This window comes from Ursus arctos, unplaced genomic scaffold, assembly GCF_023065955.2.
Source record: "Ursus arctos isolate Adak ecotype North America unplaced genomic scaffold, UrsArc2.0 scaffold_14, whole genome shotgun sequence".
Lineage (NCBI taxonomy): Eukaryota > Metazoa > Chordata > Mammalia > Carnivora > Ursidae > Ursus > Ursus arctos.
Window position 1 is genome coordinate 64,650,722 of NW_026622808.1, and position 23,142 is coordinate 64,673,863.

General features: G+C 51.9%; 1 protein-coding gene across 1 annotated transcript in view; it reads left to right on the forward strand.

Annotated features, from left to right (window-relative positions):
* The window catches only part of SLC6A11 (solute carrier family 6 member 11), a 126,260-nt gene extending 115,899 nt beyond the window's left edge, over positions 1-10,361 (forward strand). Inside the window, exons 11-14 of the mRNA XM_026501363.4 lie at positions 1,969-2,071; positions 2,930-3,030; positions 3,863-4,033; positions 7,944-10,361. Coding sequence (XP_026357148.1) covers positions 1,969-2,071; positions 2,930-3,030; positions 3,863-4,033; positions 7,944-8,096 — 528 coding nt within the window. The 3' untranslated portion in view covers positions 8,097-10,361. The remainder of the gene's footprint in view (positions 1-1,968; positions 2,072-2,929; positions 3,031-3,862; positions 4,034-7,943) is intronic.
* The last annotated feature ends 12,781 nt before the right edge of the window (positions 10,362-23,142 follow it).

Below are 23,142 nucleotides of genomic sequence, written 5' to 3' on the forward strand. Positions count from 1 at the left end.
GTTGTGCCTGCCTTGTAATTACACACACTGTAAGGATCAAGTGGACCGAGACATGGGAAGCAGTTAATCAGAACCTGGTACTTGGAGAGGGCTGCACGTGTACACGTGATGTTCATGGAAGGATACTCAGGAGAGCAGTTAGGAGCTTGGTCTGAGCTTTTAATTCAGAGGGCCAAGCGCATTCCTAGTCAGAGAGGAGCCTCAGACCTGCTCCTTACTCTTAGAGCTCTGAATATCCACCACATCCAGCACCAGCAGAAGGCCCTAGACCCGATATGTCCCAGAGATCCCCTTTGTCTCACCCCTGCTGCGTTCTTAAGAACATGAAGAGGTTGACAACAATTAAGAAGAGAAGGACTTCTCATGAAAATCTGGATTTCTGGCATCTCCTAGAAAAATCTGCAGATCTGGCCGCACACAGGCTGCCTCTCCCAGCAACTTTCAACCAGCGTTGTGTGGCCAAATGTGTGGCCAGTTAGCACCAGCCCCACCACTTCCTGGTGTCACACACCCGGCACACCTCTTTCCCTTGTGTTATCTGTCTGGCCCTCTGGGCATCGAGATGTTGCCCCAAATCCAGCTGAAGAGATGAGTGAGGAAACAAACAGTCCCAGCCGTGTGCAGTCTCAGAGGGTAGGAGGAGGCCTTGGAGGCCATGGGAGCACAGGCCAGAAGCTTAATTCCAAGTAAGTCCCTGTGGCAGATACAGGAGGCTGTCCAGGCTTTGTCCTTGCCTCTTACCTCCCCCAACCTAACCCTCCTTCCCTTTTCCACTTTATTTCTCCTACTCTTGACTGTGTTCCCTTAAGGGCTGTCATGGGTTATAAAGATTTTCTATGTAGATCCCAACCCTTCTGAGAGCTGCAGCTGGCTGCCCCTCCTCTGCCTGCCCAGACGCCATCCCTCCTTTTAGAACCCTTCCTGACCACCTAGGCCAGCTGACCTTATACCTCCCTGGCCTTTCCCTAAAGTCCATCATCACAGATGTATACACCATAGAGCTGGCCAACGTCATCCCTGCACCCCACAAAGATTGAGCACCTACTGTGCGCCAAGTCCTTGACCAGAAACAGGGACACAGCTGGGGACGAGCCATTCAGAGTCCCTCTCCCACAGGGCTCTCACTCCACACAATTCAGCTTGGATCTATTGGAGACCCACTTTGAGTCAGACCCCGTACTGGCAGGAGACACAGAGAACTGATGTGGGGGCCTCCCCAGCAGAAGCCCAGAGCTAACAGAGCAGCTGATGGGAAAACTTTTTTAAAAAACAGAATCCATAAAGTGTGCTACAGAGTCTAAGGAGAAGACAAGGCTGTCAGAGAGGGCTTCTTGGAGGAGTTGACATTTGAGCTGAGCTGTGAAGGAACTTACCAAGTAAAGAAGGAACAGCATGTGCAAAGGCACAGAGGCGAGACTGTCCCTTAGTTTGTTAGGGGGAAGCACGTGGAAGTCGGCCGGGAGGAAGGGGAGACAGGGTCAAGTGAGAGGGCTGCTCTGACTGGTAGGCTGACAGAAGCCAAGGGGCAAGGTTAGACCGTGGAGTGACATGATGGGTTTGCATGGCAGAAAGGTCCTAGTGAAAGCTGATGTGCGGAGGCCTGGAGAGGGTGAGGCTCAAGGCAAGGAGGCCAATGGGGAGGCTGTCAGAGCCAACAGGGAAAGGGGCTGAGGCTGCCCAACCTCCAGTCTCAGGTTTTCTGTGTTGTCTCTGGCCTTTGGGGAGCAGAGACAAGACAAACCTTCGCAAGCCCAGCAACCCCAGAGGGTGCTACCTTAAGGGGTGCCCAAGTGCAAAGGGTGTGTTTTGAGAGACTAGAAAGAAGCAGTCTGCTCTGGTGGAAGTGGCTCTTGGCTGATGGTAGCCACAGGGCCGAGCAGAGGGCCTTTCCGAGGCCAGCTGGCCGACCCTGCTCTCCCATGTGTCTTTGCATCCCTCCGTCCATGTATGTGTCCTCCCGCTCTGCAGGGCGGTATGTACATCTTCCAGCTCTTCGACTCCTATGCCGCCAGCGGGATGTGCCTTCTCTTTGTGGCCATCTTTGAGTGTGTCTGCATCGGCTGGGTGTATGGTAAGTAGAGGCTGGGCTCACCCACACCCCAGCAGCCTGTCATGGTGCCCAGCACGTGGATGGATGCCTGGGGCCCATGTGGGCTCAGAGCGCAGAGGCGGCTGGTCTCCATCTGTATCCACCTCTTCCTTCTTCCCCTCAGGGGCTCAGCCTTTCACACCTGTCAGGAGAGCTTCTTGTTCTTATACCCCTGCAGCACAGGGAGGGGTTCCACACTCAGGCACTGTGACGTTGGGCCAGTGCCTCTGCCTTTGAGCCTCAGTTTCTCCATCTGTAAAATGGGGTAGTCCTCACCATGTTTCCAAATAGGAGATAGTGTGGGCAAAGCAGCCAGCACAGTGGCTGGCCCTCATTCAGCACCTGCCTTCTGGTCCTCCTATTTCCTAAACCGAATGAGTGGATGAGGATTGCTGGACTCAGTGATGATGGATAGTCCCACTGGGTGCATAGCTTGGGAACAGACCACCCAGCGGGCTGCCCCACTCATTAGCAGCCCAGCCAGGCTGTCCCCTTCAGAGCCCTGCCCCCTGCCCCCATGTAGGTCAGCCAGGCCTTGGCCCTGCCTCTCAAAGGGACCATCTTCCACCTTTCTCCCAGAAATGTTTCCTACTCACTGCTTCCTGGGCCTCATTGCCCAAGGTCAGGAAGGGTCTTCCCAGCATCGGACCAGAATTCCTTCTGCTGCAGTGTATTCTGAAAGCTCACATATGTAACATCTTGGTAGTTGTTAAGCGGTAAATAAGGTCCCTGCCGTCACTTGTCTGTCGGGCTGGGGAAAGCAAACATCCCTAGCCTCCCTCTGAGTCTTGTACAAAAATTCTCTGGGGTGTGTGTGCCTGTCTGTTTTATTCTGGACAGGAAGCAATCGCTTCTACGATAACATCGAAGACATGATTGGCTATCGGCCATTGTCGCTCATTAAATGGTGCTGGAAGCTTGTGACCCCCGGGATCTGTGCGGTAAGGGCCCTGCCAGAAGCTGCCTCCAGCCCACTCACCCACTTTCCCCTTCTAGCTCCACAAGCCTGGCCGAGGCTGAAACTGAGGAGGTGCTGGCTTCCTGGGAGACCCTCTGTGCATTCAGAGAGTCCAAGGCACCTGACAGCTTTCTAGGTTGGAGTCGTGGGGACAATTTCTGGGCTTGGCCAGGGAGGGGCCTCACTGGGATCCCAGTTCTGCCACCAGCTTGCTGTGTGACCATGAGCAAGTCCCCTCCTTTCTCAAAGCCTCAGATTCTGTACCTGCAAGCTAAGTGGCTGGGGCCCGCCTCCATGAGGGCAAAGGATCGTATGAGAGACAACGTTTAGCTTTGCTGTTAACAGAGAAAGCCAAAGAACTGAGGTAAAGTTGGAGCTCATGCTCTGCCCCTCAGGCCACACCTTGGAGAGGTCTTCGTGTTTAATAAACACAACCCCACTGCTCTTCACCCAGTTCTTGGCATTCAAAGTGTCGTAGAGCATCTTCACAGACCGTCGTGGTTCTGCAAAGGCCACTTTGAAAGCTGTCCCGAGAAGGAGCTAGAAAATTCCCGACCGGGCAGAGGCTGGGGATAAGGCTCCTGGGGTGGGAAGGGTCTCACAGCCCTGATGAGGTACTGGGATCTGTGGGAGTCTGTTCCCTGTGTGTCTGATGCTGACAAGCCAGCACAGGGCTCGCCCGTCCAGGGCTGTCACACGGCGGGGGGCGGGGGGAGGACGACACCCCTCGCCCTGCTTGTCTCCTGCGTGCAGGCCTGGGCCTGGGCCTGTCGCCGAAGCCTGGCCCCCAAGGACCTCTCCCCGTCTCTCGGCAGGGCATCTTTATCTTCTTCCTGGTCAAATACAAGCCTCTCAAGTACAACAACATCTATACCTACCCCACCTGGGGCTACAGCATCGGCTGGCTGATGGCCCTGTCCTCCATGCTCTGTATCCCACTCTGGATCTTCATCAAGTTGTGGAAGACAGAGGGGACGCTGCCTGAGGTGAGACAGCCCAGGTGGGGGGAGGGGTGGCGGGTTGGCGAGGACGGCTCCGAGGGCCCTGAAGCACGTAGGGGCCTGACTCTGCCCTGAGTTGGCTGAAGAGCGGGAGCAAGTCCGTGGGTCTTCTCCGAACAATGAGTGTGTGAGGAATGAGCCCTCACGTGTCTCCCAGGGAAGCCACGGCCAGCCCCTCCCTGGCAGGTTATCATTGTGTGAAGTCATCTCTGTGAGGCCTGGAGGGTGAGCCAGTTTCTCTGAGTGTCCTCATCTGTAAAATGGGAACACCAGCAGTTCTTGACTTCAAGAGGTTTTTATAAGGACTCGATGAGTTCGTAGAGGGAAAGCACTCAGACTGGGACCTGGAACAGAGTGACCAAGCGTTCGCTTTTACTGTTCTGTTAGTTCATGAAGGACCTCATCCCCAGGAGAGGGTCTGACATTTGGGGAACACCTGTTCTGTGTCGTCACCATGCTAGACTCTCTGCACGTATCTCCCTTAGTCCTCAGAGCAAACCAGGGTGCTGGCCTCATTTTCTGCCTCCAATAGGTAGAGAAACTGAAGCTCGGAGAAATGAAATCACTCAACCAAAAATGAGCGTCACACAGCCAAAACTTAGTGAACCCAATTTTTTAAATTGAGATATAATTGACATGTAACATTGTATTAGTTTTAGGTAACAACATAATGGTCTAATATTTATATGTATTGTGAAGTGATCACCACCTTAAGTCTAGTTAACATCCTCACCACACAGTGACAAATTTTTTTCTTGTCATGAGAACTTTTAAGATCTGTTGTCTTAGCAACTTTCAAATATACGGTACGGTATTATTATCTATAGTCACCATGTTGTGCATTACGTCGCCATGACTTATTTATTTTATAAGTGGAAGTCTGTATGTTTTGGCCCCCTTCACCCCATTTCACCCCCCCCCCATCCCACTACCCCACCTCTGGCAACCACCAGTCTGTTCTTTGTATCTTTGAGCTCGGGTAGGTCTTGTTTGTTTGTTTATTTTGGTTCTGCATATAAGTAAGATCATACAGTATTTGTTCTTGTCTGGCTTATCTCACTTGAGCGTAATGCCCTCAAGGTCCATGAATGTTGTCACCATCAGCAGGATTTCCTTCTATTTTGTGGCTGAGTCATACATAGTCCATTGTGCGTACGGGCGTAACTTCTCTATCCCTTCATGCACTGATGGACACTGAGGCTACTGCCATGTCTTGGCTGCAGTGAACGTTGGAGGGGCTGTACCTACCTTGTCAAGTTAGTATATTCCTTTCCTTTAGATAAATAACAGAAGTGGAATTGCTGGATCATATGGTAATTCTATTTTTAATTTTTTGAGGAAACTTCATACTAATTTCCATAGTAGATACCAAGTTTTTTAAAAACAATTTTATTAAAGTTTGTTTTATGTATCCTAAAATTCGCCCACTTGGGGTATACAATTCAGTGATTTTTGTAGTAACTTTCTTTGTTCTGCATATTACAATCATCCCCATGAATCAGCTTTAAAACATGTCTGTCACCCTAATAAGGTGACACTCCTGCCCATTCACAGTTTACCCCGTTCCCACCCCAGACACCTCACACCCCCTTTCTGTCTCTGTGGATTTCCCATCAGCAGTGCTGCATGTGGTCCCTTGGTGGCTGGTAGAGTTATAAGCCACACCATCCTACTCCAGAGCATTCGCCAGCTCTTTACCCTCTTTTCCCACCTGCTGGCACATCAGATGGTTTGAGTCAATTTCTCACTCATTTAGCAAACTGCTGTGTGCCAGACACTGTTCTGTTTACAAACACTACACCACTTAATCCTCATAGCGGTCCTGTGAGGTGGAGGCTCTTATTGCCCCCACTTCACAGATAAGGAAGCTGAAGCACAGAGAAGTGAAGCAACTTGTCCAAGGGCACACAGCCTCAGAGTGGCAGAGCAGAAGCTCTGAGCTCTCATCACCTGAGTTTTGCTGTCTCCTTCCTCTGCTGGGACTGGCTATGCTCCACTGCGGGGCCCTGTCTCTGCTCCACTGCCACCCCAGAGATCTCAGGGGTTCACCTTTCTCTCCCAGAACAAGGCCAAAGGGAGATGGGAGTGGATGTGTGTGCAAACATCCACATGTGAGTGCAAGCTCAGAGTCGGCTTCACCCAGCCTGCCTGCCCACCGGAGGGCCTAAGTTCCAGAAAAAAGCCACATGTCCAGCCAGAAAGACCAAGCCAAGAGGGAAAGTCTCTTTCTCAAGCCTGCTCACGCCCCCTGAGAAAGTTTCCTTGGCTCTCGCAGGGAATGTAGGTCAAGGGCAGTCAGTTCTGATCTGGAACCAAACCATGTCCTTGGTCCCTGCAGGCCCCTGCCCAGACTTTCAGTGGCCTTTGGTATTCAGGAATGCCCAGTGTCCCCTTGCGAATCCTCCAGAGCTTCGCTCAGGCCTGGCATGGAGGGACAGAGGGTAGGCAGGTGGAAGGAGAGGCTACTTTCCTGAGCTGCTTCCATCTCTCTAAGCCCACGCACCTGCCTCCACCAAGAGCAAGCTTTATTAACGACAGCAAACCTGATTTCCAGGCCTTCCTTACTGAGAAACTTGTGCCAGTTAGTTCACCTCCCCCTGTTTCCAGAAGGTTCTGCCAGCTGACAGGAAGGTTCTGGAAGGAAAAATGGGGTCAGTTGTACTTACCTGAGAAGATGCAGAATCTGTGCTCATCTGTGGCAAGGTCAACACAACTGAGCCTCGTGTTAATCTTAGGAGGCAGGCACCCTTGTTCTCCTTTGACAGATGAGGACACTGAGGCACAGAGAGCTTAAGTTTCTTGCCCCGGTGAAGTGACAGAGCTGGGATTCAAACCCAAGTGCCCAGCTCTGAAGCCCATGCTCTCAGTCCTGTCCTGTTGTGGCGTCTGGCACACAGATGGTGTTCAGCATGGGGGAACTGGCCTGTTAATCCCACCTGTGCATTGTACAGAGTCAGCCTCTTAGGCATGGCAGCATCTGGAAGAGAAGAGAGAACCTTGATCATGAAAAAGCAGACCTCCAAAAGTGTTTGCAGCCTTCCTATGGAAAAGATTTATGCCCAGAAAAGACCTCCCAAATCCTGGTCCAGTGCCTTCCCCTGATGGACCCTGCAGAGTATATGTGAACCTGAAGTGTGGGGCCCCAGGCAGCACCCTGGCATCAGAAGCCTGCATCGGGAGTCTGCCTGTGACCTCTGCTCCCTCCTTGGTACAGTAGGCATGACAGCCACACCATCCGTGCCCAGCCCAATGCTGACAACTTTGAAGGTAGCATGGGGCCATGGCTGTGCTAATATTCCCATCTTCACACATGGCCCAAGGAGCATGCGGCACATGCCACAGTGACCCCATGATGACATCCCTTTTGTGGGAAACATACCCATGTATCTGGCAATCACAGAAACAGCCCTAGAGGTGCTGTAGCTCCCTCCTGCAACACCTTTCTCGGGCCAGCACTGTTCTCCCATTCCACAGAAGAGAAAAATGCAGCTCCTAGAGGTTAGGTGAGCTGCCTAACAGAGCTAGTGAGTGGCTGAGCAGAGATTCAAAGCCCAGCTGCTCTGTCTGCACTGGAGGAAGGGATGAGGCAGTCAGCCCCAATGACACCCACAGTAGGCCAGGGACAATTCTAAGCACTTCTGCAAGCCATTTCGTCACTCCTCAGCAAACCCCAGGAGTGGGTACCTCTGTGGTCCCCATTTTCCAGAGGAAAGTGAGACCCAGGGAGGTCAGTTCATCCTGCAGAACAGAGCTCTAAGTGACAGTGAGGAGGCCCAGACCTCAGTCTTGCTGGCTCCATGGCCTGCAGTGTCTACCGGTACAGTTGGGAGAGGCCGAGCCAGGCGCCCAGACCCTGGCAGTCCCTCTCAGACAGTTCTTCTCTCCAATCACATAGAAATTCCGGAAGTTGACCATCCCCAGCGCAGATCTGAAAATGCGGGGCAAGCTTGGGGCAGGCCTACGGACGGTGACGGTTAATGACTGTGACGCCAAACTCAAGGGCGATGGGACCATTGCAGCCATCACAGAGAAGGAGACACACTTCTGAGCCACACCTGCCACCTCGGATGCCTCTCCTTCCTTCCCTCCCCCGACCCCGTGTGTATAAATGAATACCTGAGACACGTACTTCACCTAATGATAGAGGCTTGCTCGTTTTGCACAGGATTTATTAACAAGTTAATTTTAAGGTGGCCATGTACACTCTGGTTTAAAGTCCCATTCCCCTCCTTGCCCCCAGTTATCATGTAAGTAACATTATGAAGAGATAATACTGTACAGGGACTAGCAGAATCTTCTGTGCTAGGACGGTTTTAACCAATGTTTTCTAGGGGTTAGGGAGAAGTTGTATCATATGGTCAAACTTTTATACTTGGGCTGTGGGGCAGGTGGGGTGGGAGTGATGCCTGATCTCTGTCAGCCTTTTAGCCGACCAGTCCATGTCCCCTGTTCGTCCCTGACCATTGCAGCTGCCCCTCCTTCATGCCCCCAGGGAGGGCTTTGCCTTCAAATCCTGCCTTCGCCATCCCCAACCTCTTAGCAGTGGGTTTGCAGACAGCAAGGCTGTGTCAGAGAAGAGAAAGTGATCTTTCTGCCCTGATCCCACTAAGTGACCTTGGGTGCTCCCATCCCTTCCCTGGGCCTCAGTTTCCCCATTTCCCAAATGGGGAGGGCTGGATCAGGATCAGGTAATCTCTGGGGTCCTTCCCAACCTGGCCTCCTCTCTTGGGGATTCTCTTGGTATGCCTCCCTGGCTGGGAGGCCTGCCCTTGACCTTGACCTTTAATTGTTCTGAAGCCTCCCCCTGCTTATTTAAAATCAGGTTTGTCATGGAAATGATGTGGTGTTTTCCCCTTAAACTCTAGGTTGATGCATCTGTGAGTGGCTCCATTCTCTGGAGTCTGACCAGGTCCTCAGCCCCCACTACAGGGCTCCTCCTGTCCTGTCCATCTGCTCTCCCTGTCATGTCTGCCTCTCCATCCTCCCTGGGCTGGCTGGAGTTACCTGCGTGCTGGTTTTTGGGGTCGGAAGCAGCTGCTGTTCCTTTGCAGCTGCCTGTCCTGCCGCTGCCCCAGCCAGGATCTGTGTCTAAGAACTTCCACCAGCTTCCCAGGGGAAGGAACCCCAGTAGGGCCTGGAGCCTGGTTTTGTCCTCTGGCCCCTTCATCTGCCTGCCGCCTCCTCTCTCTCTTACTGTCCTCTGCCCTCCTCTCTCTCCTGCTTTCCTGCTACCTCTCAGTCCTCCCTATCCTTCTTCTTATCACCAGCAGAAACTTCTCTCCCTACCCCTTTTTTGGGAGCCATCCTACCTGCATCCCTCCCCAGGGAGGCTGAGAAGCCTCAGCACTTATACTGGAGAGGAGAACTGGGCTCTCATCCGTCCCTCTGTGCAGGCCTGGGGCTGGTGGGGGCGAGGCCCATGCTGCCTCAGACCTCTCTGCCTGACTTCTCTCTCTAATTGGATTTCATCAGCCCTTTGTCTTGGATTCTGAGTTATTTGGGGACAGGGAAGGTGCATTCTTTATCCTTTTCCTTTATGTCCCCAGCTTTATTTGGTGGAAACAAGAGCTTTCTCCAAACCAAGGCTTTAGTTTCCTGTAGGGAACCCACATGTTTGATTCACCTGAAACTTTCCAAACTGACAGCTTCTCTGGTCTGGCCAGCCCCCATCTGAAGCCCGAGTTTGCTAGAAGGGATGCCCAGTGCCCCCCAGGGCGGGCTGGGATGCCTGGTTCTGGGCCCCCTTTTGCACACACTGCCCAGGCCTGCCTGGCTGTCCCTGAGCTGTCGGATCTGGTGGACCCAGGAAGTGGACCCAGGAGGATCGGGCCTCATGCTGAGCCTTCTGCTGTGTCTGTCCTCGTCTACTGTTCTCCCACCAGGTCCCGGGGAGGGAGACTCCCCACTGCTGCTGCTACCGGTTCTCCACCTACAGCTCTGAAGCCTCGCTAGAGACCTAGGGACAAGACGCACTGCATTGTACCTGTGGCACTTAACATTTCACTCCCGTAGCACTACTCATGGGGCAGGGCGGAGGGAGGGCTTTTGCTCTTTGTTTTTTGTAATTTCCTACTAGTATTTGGGCAACTTGGGGTGGGGCAGGGAGGGAAACATGGGGGCAGGGGAAATGTCATTGTGGTGACTTTTTGATATTCATTAGAAACAATACATCCTTTCTGAGATATTTACAGAATTATTAAAAAATGAAAAAGGTTGTACTGTTTTACATAATGAACGTTTTTATTGGGTATTCAAAGGGCACATGATTGTCTGCTTACTCATTTTTAAAAATTAAAGGAATGAACAAACTGTATGTGGTGGCTCCTAGCAGAGTGGTGTTCATCGAGTTGTCCTCCCCGGGTTTCATCGCCTGCTCGCTGCACCTGCAACACCCTCTCAGTTCCATCCTCGGTGGCTGCCGTTTCAACTCAGGATTACAAGTTAGAAGCACCCAGGGCTGTTTCAGGAGCCCGTACTTCCTTTCCTGCCGTGTGCTCAGCGTACATTGAATGTCTGCTCTGGGCTAGGTGCTTTCAGAAGTTGTCTCTTTACTCTTCAAAACAATCCCATAAAGCAGGCACCTCCCCATTTTATGTATTACTTCCCCCACTTTACAGATAGGGGAGATCGAGGCACAGAGAAATCAGGTCCGTCTGAACTCAAAGCCCAGTCTCTTCATCACTCTGCCTTCCTGTGTCTCATGCTGTGAGCCCCAAAGAAGGCAGCAGCTGCCTCATCGTGGCCACAGTGGCTGCCACAGAGCTCATGGACCCGCCACGCAAGGCAGACCTGCATGTCTAAGGCAGACAAGGTGGGATGGAAAGACATGGAGATTTGAAGCGCACAGCCCTGGTTTGGGCTCCAGGATCTGCCCTTGCCAGCCTCAATTCTCTCATCTCTATAAAGAAGATAGTAGCTCCTGTTTCAAACTCAGGGTGATTATGAAGATCCTGTGAGCTCTGAGTAGGACTGGTAAAGCTTTGTATTCACACCAGTAATTATCATCCTGAATGAACAGTGCCCAAGCTCTAAAAGTGTAGCATTGCTGAGAACTTAGACAAAAATCTCTAACTCTGCATCTGGGATTTCCAAAGAGTTGCTGGAGGGCACAGAGCCTGTTCTGTCCTGCCAGTCCATGGCACAGTACGGTCAGCTACACACAGCGTCTGCTCATTCCTCTGTTGCTCATTCCTCCTCTGCTTAACTCTTCTGCTCCAAATCCCTGATCTCAGGACCCACCGTAAACTGTCTTGGCCTCTCACACTCTCTGAGGTGGTAACGTCTGCTTATAGGGAAGGCGTCAGAGTTCCAGGTTCAGAAAATCTCTGATCCCCAGAGGGACCCTGAGAACGTCATAATTTCATAGAGCCGCATGGATTGGTACAGTCACCTGTCTGCCACTATTCCCTCCTCATGTCTGAAAGTGGTACAAAGCATCAAGACACAAAGAGTTTGGGTCACAGAAATGTGGGTCTCCCTCATTACCAGGAAATCTGATTGGTGGACGCTTAAGCTTACAGAATTGGTAACCTATGGCATTATTTAACCCAGTAGATCCTGTAGGCTTCAGTGTGTGTTAGTGACTCTGCTGGCCGGTTATGACTCTGCAGCCCAGCTCTATTAGGCACTGCAAATAACCAGAGCAGAGGGAGCCTTGGAAGTGAAGGCAAAGGCTACTTCAGACCTAGGAGATTTTCCTCTAATTTGGGGCAGGATGGAGGGGAATGGGAATCAGGCACAAAAGAGCTAACACTTTCTGCTGACGGCAGCAAATTTTGGAAAAGTTTATGTATTCAGCAGGCTTTCACTGAGTACCCATTGTGCTCCATCCCTGGAACTTGAACTAGGGATATTGAGACACGTGGAATAGCCCCTTTCCTTGAATGTTGCTGCTCCTCTGGGTCAAGAGGACAGGTGTCCACACTCCTCTGGACAGGGGTAAATGCATACAGAAGCCGTTCTTTCTTCCTAGTCTCGGCCTTCTCCAGCCAGTTTGAGCTCTGCAGTGTGGCTCTGGGCAAGTCTGTCCGCTTTTCTGGGCCTCGGCTTAGCCATTGGGAGAAGGGTGAAGAAAATGAGACCCAGGGAGGAAACACAGCTGGCTCCAGGTTCCCCTAGAAGCCCTCTGCACCTTCTCAGGCTGTTAAAAATCAAATGGATCCTCGACTAGGGCACCTTGCTACCCAATAGGGGGCAAAGTCAATCTGTTGTCAGCTCTTGGCCTTCTCTGCCTCTCACTTCTGAGAGGCACTTCTGAATAAGATCCACTTTGCAGGGGATACACATGCACTTTTCTCAGAGCTTCCAGGCCAGAACCACCGGCATGAGAAACTATGGGGCAGAATGTGCCAGGAGCCGAGTGCTGGAGCCAAGCAGAGGAAAAGAACTGTTTACTGAGCACTTACTATGTTCCAGGTGTATAATACCTATATTACCTCATCAGAGCCTTCCAACAAATCTAAGAGGAAAGTGTTATTAATCCCATTTTTCACATGGAGGAACTAAAGTTTAAAGACTGTAAATAATTTGCCCTCTAAAGTGATACCAGATATGCCTCCTGGAAGGTGGAGAAGCTGGACTGGACCAAAGTTTGCTAGGTCTAAATAGAGCCCATGAACCCAACCACCTAACCAAGGATGTGGGCCTTAAGCTGCACCTTGAGGGATGGGAAGATTTTGCCAGGTAGGGCAGAGCATTTGAGATGAGGGAGCAGCCTGAGCAAAAGTTGAGGCAGAAAAATGTCTTTGGGCAAACATGGTGGAAACTAAAATCCTCCCCATCCCTGGTCTGCTTTTACAACCCCTCATGTAACGTCACCAGCTGTGAGGGTGGCCCCTCCCTGTTTTCTCAGAGTAAGGGGGTAGGTAACACCGTGTCCATCAGGAATGGCAGCTGGTGCAAGTCCTGGCACAAGAGTGAGTGCTCCACGGGACAGGGCCTTTAGTGAACAAGTGCTTGGCTTGCCCTGGAGTGGGGGGCCACAGGAAAGGGAATCAACAGACACTAAAGACCCACTCAGTGCTGAAAACCATGCTGGGTCCCTTCTTAAGTATTATCTTGCCCTCAATCACCTTGTGGATTGGCAAGGTGTTCATATTCTACCAATAAAAAAACAGGCTCAGAGAAATTAAATCAGCTGCCCAAGGTCCCAGAGCTGGTTAACAGCAGAGCTGTGGCAGCGGCCCCATGGGGTTCTGGCTCCAAGGCCCATGCACTTTCCACAGACCACTTTTGGGAGCCTCTGATGCCACCACAGCCATCAGCACTGATGAATCATTTACAGGCTGTGGAGAAACAGATGGTGGAGGCCAGGTGGAGAAGGTCGAAAAGTCTCTAGGAGCCTTGAATAATCTTTTGGACACTAGGGACCTCTGGAATCCTCCTTAGTATCCCAGAAATGATAGAACATCACTGGGGTTCACTGAGATGGACAAAGGGATGTTTGGGGCTAGTGAGAGGCACTGAGAATGGAAAGGACTGCTGGGACCCTGGAGACCTAGAGGAGAGCCTGAGAGGTCCTGAGTAAGGAGCCGGAGTTACGTGGAGATGGAGCCCTTGAGGAGTTACGAAGAGCTGAGCGTACTGGCAGGTGGGTATGGGGGCTCTAGGGGACCGTTGGGAAAAATGAAGGACTGTTGGGGAGGCACTTCAGAGTTGCTGGGGGCCATCAAGAGCTGTAAAAATTTATCAGAGCCCTTGGTCATTACTGGGGGGCCCTGGAGCCATGCAGAGTTCCAGGGGTACTTAGGGTCACTGTGAGAAGCACGTATCTGGGGAGCACCCTGCAGGATGTAGCCTTGAGGAAAGGGGAGGAGGGAATTTGGAAATGCTTTTGGGAGGTGGCGCATAGAGAGTGGAGCTGAGATGACTGGGCATGAGGACCGGGAGAGCCTGCCTGGCAGCGATGGGGAGGCCCAACCAGAGCTGCAAACCTTGGGAGACAGCAGGCAAGTTGTGCCTGGGCACAGGACTCCATGACCTTGACCTCACAAGAGTGGAGCAGGCTTGGCTGTTCGGGAGATCCCACACCTGGGCATGCCAACCAGCCAATGCTTGTCTTATTCTCCCTGGAATTTCCTCTGTCTTCCTTTTGAGTATCTTTCCAAAGCCAACCATTTCTGGAATGAGCAGGCTCTGGTAGCCAGGTGTGAGTAGGAGCTCGGGCCCACTAGAGAGGTCTGGGCCTGATCTGTGGATGGCAGAGAGAGGGGACAGAGGAAATAGTAGAGCACGGGCAAGTATCAGTGATCACCTAAAGTATCGTTTATTCAACACCTACCATGCATCTGGAATAGGTTCGGGTATTTTCCATAATGAACACAACCTCTGCAACTCTGATTTATTCCTATTTTGCGGACATGGAAACAGGCTCAGAGAGGTAGGGGAGGAACTTACCCGAGGTCACATAGACTGAGCTGGAATTCAAAGCCAGGACTTTCAAACCCAGAGTCCTTGGTTTGTTTGTTTTTTTCTCTATCCAGGTGGCTATTGGGGTGGCCCAGGGTCTCTAGCAGGGAAGATTGGGCCCTGGGCCTCCCTGCCCTCATCACCACCCTCCCACCTGGGGTCCCGGGCTCAGGCAGACTGGTGGCAGGAAATAAGCCACCAGGTGGCGCTGCTGCTAAACCAAAGCCCCCTCCCCACCGTCCGGGCTCTGACTAGTGAGGTTGGAATCAGAGCTGGGACTCCAGGGTCCAGAGGCTCCTCTCTGGGTGCCCAGACAAGGGACAAAGAGGCTGCCCTTGACAAAAGGACCCAATTCACCCTTCTCACCCTGCCCTATCCCTTGCTCCCGTTCGAAGCATTACCCCAACATCCAGACACACCCGCTTTCAGTTCTCAACTTCCCCACTAGTGGCCCTGTGGCCTTAGACAAGTGACTTCACTCTCTGACTACAGTTTCCTCATCTGTACAAATGGACAGAATAGAGCCCTTCTGGCAGGGACATTGAGAGCATTAAATGAGACAATAACCCTATGTGGCTGACACATAGAATCTTGTTCTTAAGTCACTCTTCTCAGGACGACCTTCGGAAGGGCCCCCACCAGCATCAGGAGACCCATGTCCTATTTCTCAACTCTCTGTCTGCCTTGAAAATAGTCACTCTGCTTCCCTGGGCCTCAGTTTCCTCATCTGTAAAATGGAGCTAATCACAGGAATGCTCTCGTTTAGTTATTCTGAGAATTAAACAAGACAGTGGCTCTATGACATTTGTTCTATAGGCTCCAAATGAACAGGAAAAATGATTAGTGAAAATATTCATGTTCCCCGGGGTCGTAGTTAGGTGAATATGCAATGGTGATAAGGTATGAGGAGGGCAGGGCAGCCCCTCAGGGCCTGACCGGGCACGTGGGCCAGGCTGTGGGTTTTGCCCTGACCATGTACCAGCAATTACACAGGCCCTGTCAGCCAGCCTCCCCCCAGCCCCTTCCTTCCTCTGTCGTCTCTCAACTCCTGCCCCCAACACATTGGGACGCAAAAATATCGAAGAGAGATGAGAAGGCTAAACAAATGTAGAGGATGATTATCTCTGGATGATAACGTTTGGGCTGATTTTTATTTTCTCCCTTTTTTCTGTACCATCTAATTTTTCTTTAACAAAGAGCATCTATTGCTTTTATATTCCAAAAAATTAAAATCAATAAAGCTGTTTTTAAAAATCCTCTCCTCACCACTTGGAGGTTGGTTACAAATGCAGACCCAGGGTGAATGAGAAATGATTCTGACATGGTTGGAAGAAATGATGAGCGGGAGAAGGGAGGGGGGGTGTCGCCACCGCAAACACTCCTTCGGTCTTCTGGCTCCAGCCTCCCCTGGGGGATTCTGAGCCTTGGGATGAGGGAGAAGCAAATGGAGCAGGACCCCTCCTCTGGGCCTCAGATTCTTCACATTTCTGGGCTATGCCGGTATTCCAACATCTTCAGGCAGAGATTTTGAAGGGAGCTCTTGCCGCTGTTTGAGGACAGAAGGAAGCAGACTTGCAAGGCAGCTGCCCTTGGTTGAGGGCTCACTATGTGCTAATTACTGCCACTCCTTTTATCTCATTAGACTCTCCCCTACCCTACCCACACATGCCCATTGAGGGAGCTGGGATTATTAGCCCAATTTAAAGATGAGGAAACAAAGGTAGGACCTTGTATATCTGACTGCCTTCTGGGTATCTCCTTTTGGGTGTCTGTTGCGGCCTCTCAAACTCCGTTTTCCCAATTAAATTCATCTCCTCTAACCCCCATGTCCCCCAGTCTGTCCCTCCCAGTCTCAATAAATGACACCATCATTCAACAACTTCCTTCATTTAGCAAATATGATTTAGCAGTCACTATGACCCTGCCCTCAAGGAGCTTACATTCTAGTGGGAGGACAAAACAATGAATATTTTTTAAAAGTAAACAGACTATAGCAGAAGATAATAAATGATCTGGCTAAAAATAAAGTGGAGTAGTGGTAAACGGGAGAATGAGGAGTATGGGTTAGGGTTGGAATTTTAAACCAGATGGTGACAGAAAGTCTCACTGAGAAAGCAATAGACAGAGCCTGTGACTGTCTGGGGAAGAGCGTTCCAGGCGAAGGAAGCAGCATGTGCAAAGGCGCTGGGGTGAGAGCTTCTCTGGAGCTAGGAGACCGTGGTGGCTGAAGCAAAGTGAGCAAGAAGAAAGTATAAACGTGAGGTACGAGAGGTGGGGGGGCAGACGACAAAGGACCTGGGAGGCTGGTGTAGATGTGAGATGAGGGTTTCGAGCAGAAGGATGTAAACTGATTTCTGTTTTAATGAGAACTTCTGGCTGCAGTGGTGGGCTTGGGTAGGCGGCTGTTACAATCCAGGCGAGAGATGATGCTGGCTGGGCCAGCGGAGACAGAGAAGGGCAGACATGATCAGATTCTGGGCGCGTTTTGAAGGTAAACTAACAGGATTTCCTAGTGGATTAGAAGTGGGGTATGAGAGGAATCAAGGATGACTGAAGCGTAGGGCCAGCTAGTCAAGTGAGAAATCCTCCTCGTTCCCCAAATTCAATCAGTCGGTGAGTTTCCTTAGTTCTTCGTCCTCAAAATCTCTCAAATCCACCCACTTTCCTCTGTCTCAGTCACTTCTCTGGACCGTCCAGCGTCACCTGGACCACAGCTGTGGCCTCCTGCCAGGCCTGCCTGCACACCTCTCATGCATTCTCTCCTTATGAAAAAGCACTTCACACCTTGTGCTCTCACTTCACACCTCAGAGCACTTCCCACCTCACTCACAGCCTGTCTGGGAGCTTCCCTTCTACCTGAGAGTTACCACCCCAAAAGGAAATCAGGGGGGCACTGATACCAACAGAAGAGAGAAAGATGCTGGGTCACCAAAAACCCCACAAAGTCTGCCACCCAGCCATACCCACCCAGTTCCATGATACCTAAGCATCAGTCAAAGGGAAGAGGATGGTGGCCCCCGATAGCAGGGAAGGCTTCCTGGAGGTGGTGTCAGGGGATGGGTCTTTGAAGAAGCTCAGAGCTTAGTGATTTCAAGTGGTGGGCTCTGGCATTTCACAGATGTGGGTTCGAATCCTGATTCTACCACTCACACACACTCTGGGTGACCTTCAGCATGTCCCTTCATTTCTCTGAGCCTCAACTTGCCTCATCTGCAAATTGGGACCAATAATCCTCAAACCTAGAGATTTTTGCAAGATCTGAGAATTTCATTAGGGTGTTGGCTTTACCTAAGATAATGTCTACAAGGGCCCAATGGTGCCCCCCACCCCATAAAAGGAATTGGCACAAGATTTGGAGTCAGACAGACTCGATTCCCACCCCAGCTCTGGCGCTTACCAGCCCAGTGACCTAGGGCAAAGCCCCACCACCTCTGAGCCTCCATTCCCCCCGCTAAATGAAAGCAGGGGAAGAAATGGAAGCTGTCCATGCACCCAGCACATAGTAGGTGCCCAGCCAAGGTGCTAAAGAGTTTGGACTTCACCCTGGAAGCAGCTGGACCCACTGCATAAACGCCCCCCTTCCTGGGCCAGGGCAGCTGCAGCCCCCATGCAGTGTTTTTTATCTCCAAGCTGCAGTGGGCTCCGAAGAGCTCGGCAGAGTCCCTGGACAAAGGGCTGTTTTTCCCATGGATCTAAAATTGCCTCCCTCTGATTGCCGCTATACAAACCAGGCGGCTGCTCGCTTCCCCCATCCAGTTGGGTCTATTTCAAGAACACGCTGATTAGCGCTGATTGCGCCTTGATTATGGAGAGCGCATCACTCAGCCCCCTCCCCAGGCTCTGTGGGGAGTACATGCTCCCACACCCACCCACCCCTCCCCCAGTGAGTGGTGCAGCCTCCCCGGGCTGGGGTCCTCATTCTGCCTCTCCCGCCCATGGAACTTGGTGCAGGTCACTTTCCCTCTCCCTGGCCTCTATTTACTCCACTGCAAAATTCCCCTGCGCTAAAAAAGGCACCAAACAAAATTGTGCCCAGGGAAATGTGGCTTTAATCGTGGCTCTTAGACATTGTGATAGGTCACGAGGGGGAAGGACATGGTGTGGGCCAGGGGAAGCAACTCTTCAAAACACTCCCCTCACACACGTATGCACACACACACACGCACACGCACACACACACACACACACACATACACACACACACTGCTCCTGCCTCTGTCTATACTGCAGGCTGCCCTTGTAGGGTGGGATTGAACTTTAATAATCAGAGCTTCCCTTTACTGGGCACATGCAGGTGCCTTGGGCACATTTTCAAGTGCAAATGCCACAACTATTTTTTGAAGCACATAGTTTGTGTCCATGTACAGGTGAGGACCTGGAGGCTGACAGAGGCGATGTGAGTTGCCCGGCATCACCCAACTACAGAATGGTGAAGTCAGAATTTGAACCAAGGTCATTGTGCAGAAAAGCCTATACTTCTCACCATCCCAGAGCATGCTCCAGATTCTTCACCGGGTTGAAGGGACACCTCAAATGGGCATTGTGTGTCAGATGCCTCTTGCTAGTTATTTCTACTATGCCAATCCTGTGTGGTCCTGGAAAAGTATTTTCCCCTCCCGGGACCTATGTTTTCCTCTGTAAAATGGGGCATGGACTCAGGGTGGCCCAAACCCTAGGCGGTTGCCCATGGCAGATGGACTGATTCTTGGAATAACCCAGAAACATGTTCTTAAGATGCAGATTCTAGACTTCATCCTTAGGGATCTGAAGCCAATCGTTCCAGGATGGTCCAGGAATCAGTATTTTGAGACATTAACCAGTGAGAGTCAGTGGTTCTGACATCAGTCAAGTCAATTCTGCCCCAAACTCCCTTTCCCCACCAGCCCCATCTTACACAAGCCCTGTCTGTTCTACTCTCTAATGGGTCTGCAATCTGGTTGCCTCTCCATACCCCTGTTGCTCCCTGCCCCCAGCCCAAGCCCCCGTTATCTCGTGCCCAGACCACGGCAGCAGCCTCCTCCCTGGACTCCCTGCTGCTGTTCTGGTCCTCTTTGGTCCATTTTTTTATGCAAAACATTGAACGATATTCTTTTTTTTTTTTAAAGATTTTATTTATTTATTTGACAGAGAGAGAGAGACAGCCAGCGAGAGAGGGAACACAAGCAGGGGGACTGGGAGAGGAAGAAGCAGGCCCTCCGCAGAGCAGGGAGCCCAATGCAGGGCTCGATCCCACGACCCTGGGCTGAGGCAGAAGCTTAATGACTGAGCCACCCAGGTGCCTCAGACTGAAGGATATTCTTGAAATGCAAATCTGAATACCAACACCAACACCACCAGCCAATCCCCCTGCCCCCAGCATCAACCACCAATGGCTCCCATTGTTCCAGGGATAAAGACTAAACCCCACACTTTGCCTCGAAGACCCTGTGGGGACTGGTGGCTGCCCCCTCTCCAGATTCATTTACATCACCAAACCCCTCCTTGCAGCCCCCTGGGCTTCGTTCAGATTTCAGATCTCGACCCACTGTGAGCCTGTCCAGCAGAGAGGGCCTTTGTATTGCTCTTCCTTCTTCTTGGAGCACCTGTTCTCCCCTCTTTTCTAGTTAACTCCCGCTCATTCATCATATACAGTTCAAACCTCACTTCTTAGAACTATTCTGGGAGGGATTGGGCTGCCCTGGGGGAAATAAGCTCCCCGTGCAGGGAAGCATACAAGAAGATTCTGCTGATCTACTTGGAGGGAGGTCATGGAGAAGATATTTGCTTTGAGTCTGAGCCCTAGATCCTTCTCCCTACCTAGGAGAGCCTGTGGTTCTCTAGGACAAGGGAGCCCTGCCTTCGCTGGGTGTGGGGAGCTAAGAGGACAGTGGAAACCTGGCCCCGGTCCCCAGAACCCCAAGGAGCCTAAGCAGAGGCCAGTTGGCACAGTGGGGTCTCCAGGGCTCTGGCAAAAAGACTGGAATTTTCACTAGATTTTCCACTTGGCCCTTGGGTCCTGGGCAGCACTGGGAAGTGGGACAATCTGCCCCTGACTCCTGGTTGGTGAGCACTTGTAACTTCAAGGGGGATGGCTGCGAGCTCCTCTCCTGTCTACTACTCTGAGACCCCTTCTCTCTCCAGCAGCCCCCATCCGTCCCCCCATCCTCCTCTCTTCAACAGTTTGTCTCCCCTCCCCCTCCCCCTTCCTAGTGCTCTCTTTTCTTCCTCATCCCCACTCTCACAGGTGGCTCTCTCCTCTGCACACTCCCGCTGCCTCCTCTCCCCTTCCCACTCTTTTGTACCCTTCCCTGTCTCATTACCTGGTCCATGTTGGTCTCCCTCTCTGCAGCTCCCCCTACTCCTATCTGTTTGCCAGACTGAGGACCTCTGTTCACCAAGGCCAGGGTGCCAGGGAGGGCTGCAAGTGCCAGGCCAGGTCAAGATGTTCCTACAAATAGCCCGAGGAATGGCCTCCCTATGGACAGGACAGGCAAGAAACTTGACCTGCTGCCCTTTGCTGTTATTCTGGGACTTCAAAGCCCCCTACACCACTGTTAGGGGATGGGCTCCAAAGTCACAATCTTGAGGAAGAAGAGAGGGAGACACAAGCCCTTAAAGGCCCTCCTGTGATGTCCCTGTGCAGAGCATCAGGGCCTTGGGGGCAGGACGGAAGCCCAGCTGGTAAGAGGAAGGCACAGAGGGCACAGAACAAAGAGGAATCTAGGAGAGGCCTTGTCAGGTTGGGGTTTAAGAACATAGGCTCTGGAGTCACACATTCCAGGGTTCAAATCCTGATTCTGCCACTTCCTGGCTATGTGACCCTGGGCTAGCGACCTGACCCCTCTGAGCCTCAGTTTCCCCATCTGTGAAATTGGGATAAGACTAGTTCCTGCCCCCCAGGGTTGTTATGAGGATTCCAAGAGCTAATGTTTGCAAATGTAGCACCAGGTCCGACACACAGTGGGTGCTCAATAACTTTATAGGTGACTAGGAACAGAGCATGGTCTCAGGCTTGACCAAGTCTGGGGTGGGTGGTGGACATCTGAGCCAGTCTTTGAGTTTTAAATGAGCCCTCAGAGGGAGGAGGCAGGTTCCAGGATTAAGACTGCAAGGCACCTTCACACCCATCACCCTCATAACCCAATGCCTCCACCAGTTTGGGATGATTCTTTCTCTCGTTAAACATAAAGAAACTGAGGCTGAGCCCGCGTACCCTAAGCCTTTCAGCGTGTCTCCTGCGGCCCGGGCTGGAACTCAGCTGGGTGACCCCACAAGACCTGTCTCCCTCCATTATTTGGTGCTGGGCCCCAGCCCTGAGGCCTCTCACGGGGCTGGCACGGGATGTTCGAGACCCATGCCTGGGGTGCGGGAGACAGGCAGGATGTTTGCCCAGATTCTGGGATTGTGCAGACCCCTCCAATTCCCCCCATCCACCCATCCCCTGTTGCTAGGCAACAGCTGCTCATCGCTGAGGGCACAAGTGGAGGGAGGCTGAGCAGCTGGCTTTGTCCTTCATAGAGAGGCCAGCGGAAGCTCTTCCCAGATCAGGCCTAGTGAGAACCTGTGCCTCAGAGATGTGCAAGGACTTGCCTGAGCCCACTAGAGATGAGGGTTAACATCCCAGCACCCAAATGGCAGAGCTGGTAAGAGCCTTCAAAAGTCAGCTTTTACACAGCACATGCGCCGTCAGCCCTCAGTTCCTCAGCCAGGACAGACATTGTTTATCCATGGCTGTACTTCTTCCACTGGTCCCAGCCATAGCATCAGAACTCTCCACACAGCAATCCGGCAAGTCTGACAGTGGGTCAGAGCGGCGTGCAAGTTAATCTTTGTCTCATCTCTTCTCTGTCCCTACGGTCTCATTGTACAGATAGGGGGACGGAGAAATGTGGTGGCACGAAATGCACACTGGGCTTGGGAGTCAGAACCTCAGGACCTAGCTCCGTGCTGTCTTGCTGTGTGACTGTGGGGAAGCCGCTATGCCTCTCTGAACCTCAGACTCTACTGCTCATAGCATAGGTTTGATGAAAGCAAGCCTTCCCTATAAAAATTAAATGGGGGTTTGCAAGCATTCCTGGGAGTGTCAGACGCAGAAGTGGGACTCAGGGAATTTTTGACCCCATCCTTCCTTTCTTGTCGGTCTCCTCTAGGTCTTGGCAGTCGCATCCTCCATGCCCAGGACACACCTTCCTCTGTTCCAACTTTGCCAGCAGCTCCAATCCTGGAGGGGCCAATGTTTGTCCAACAAATGGGCTTAACTGTGAAGGGTTGGAGGAGGAGTCAGAACTGGAGCTCACCAGATCCTTGGTTAACTGGAGAGGGAAGGAAAAGATGGCCACCCAAGAGGGTGGGAAACAGGTATCAGGCTGGGGAGGAGGGATGGTTGCCTGGCAACTGCTGGGGTTCAGCTGAGCATCTCACTGGCTTAGGTGGTTTTGAGTCTGCAACTTTCTCTCCCCTTCCCTAGACTCAGATCCCATCCCTAGTTCTGCCTCCTCACAGCTACTAGAGGAGAACCCAGCAGGCTCCCCTCCACACACCACACATACCACACATCACACACACATGCACACACCTCACACACACCACACACATACCACACACACATGCCACACATATACCACACACACACCACACACACACCACACACAACCACACATGTCATACACATACCACACACACACCACACACAACCATGCACTCACCAC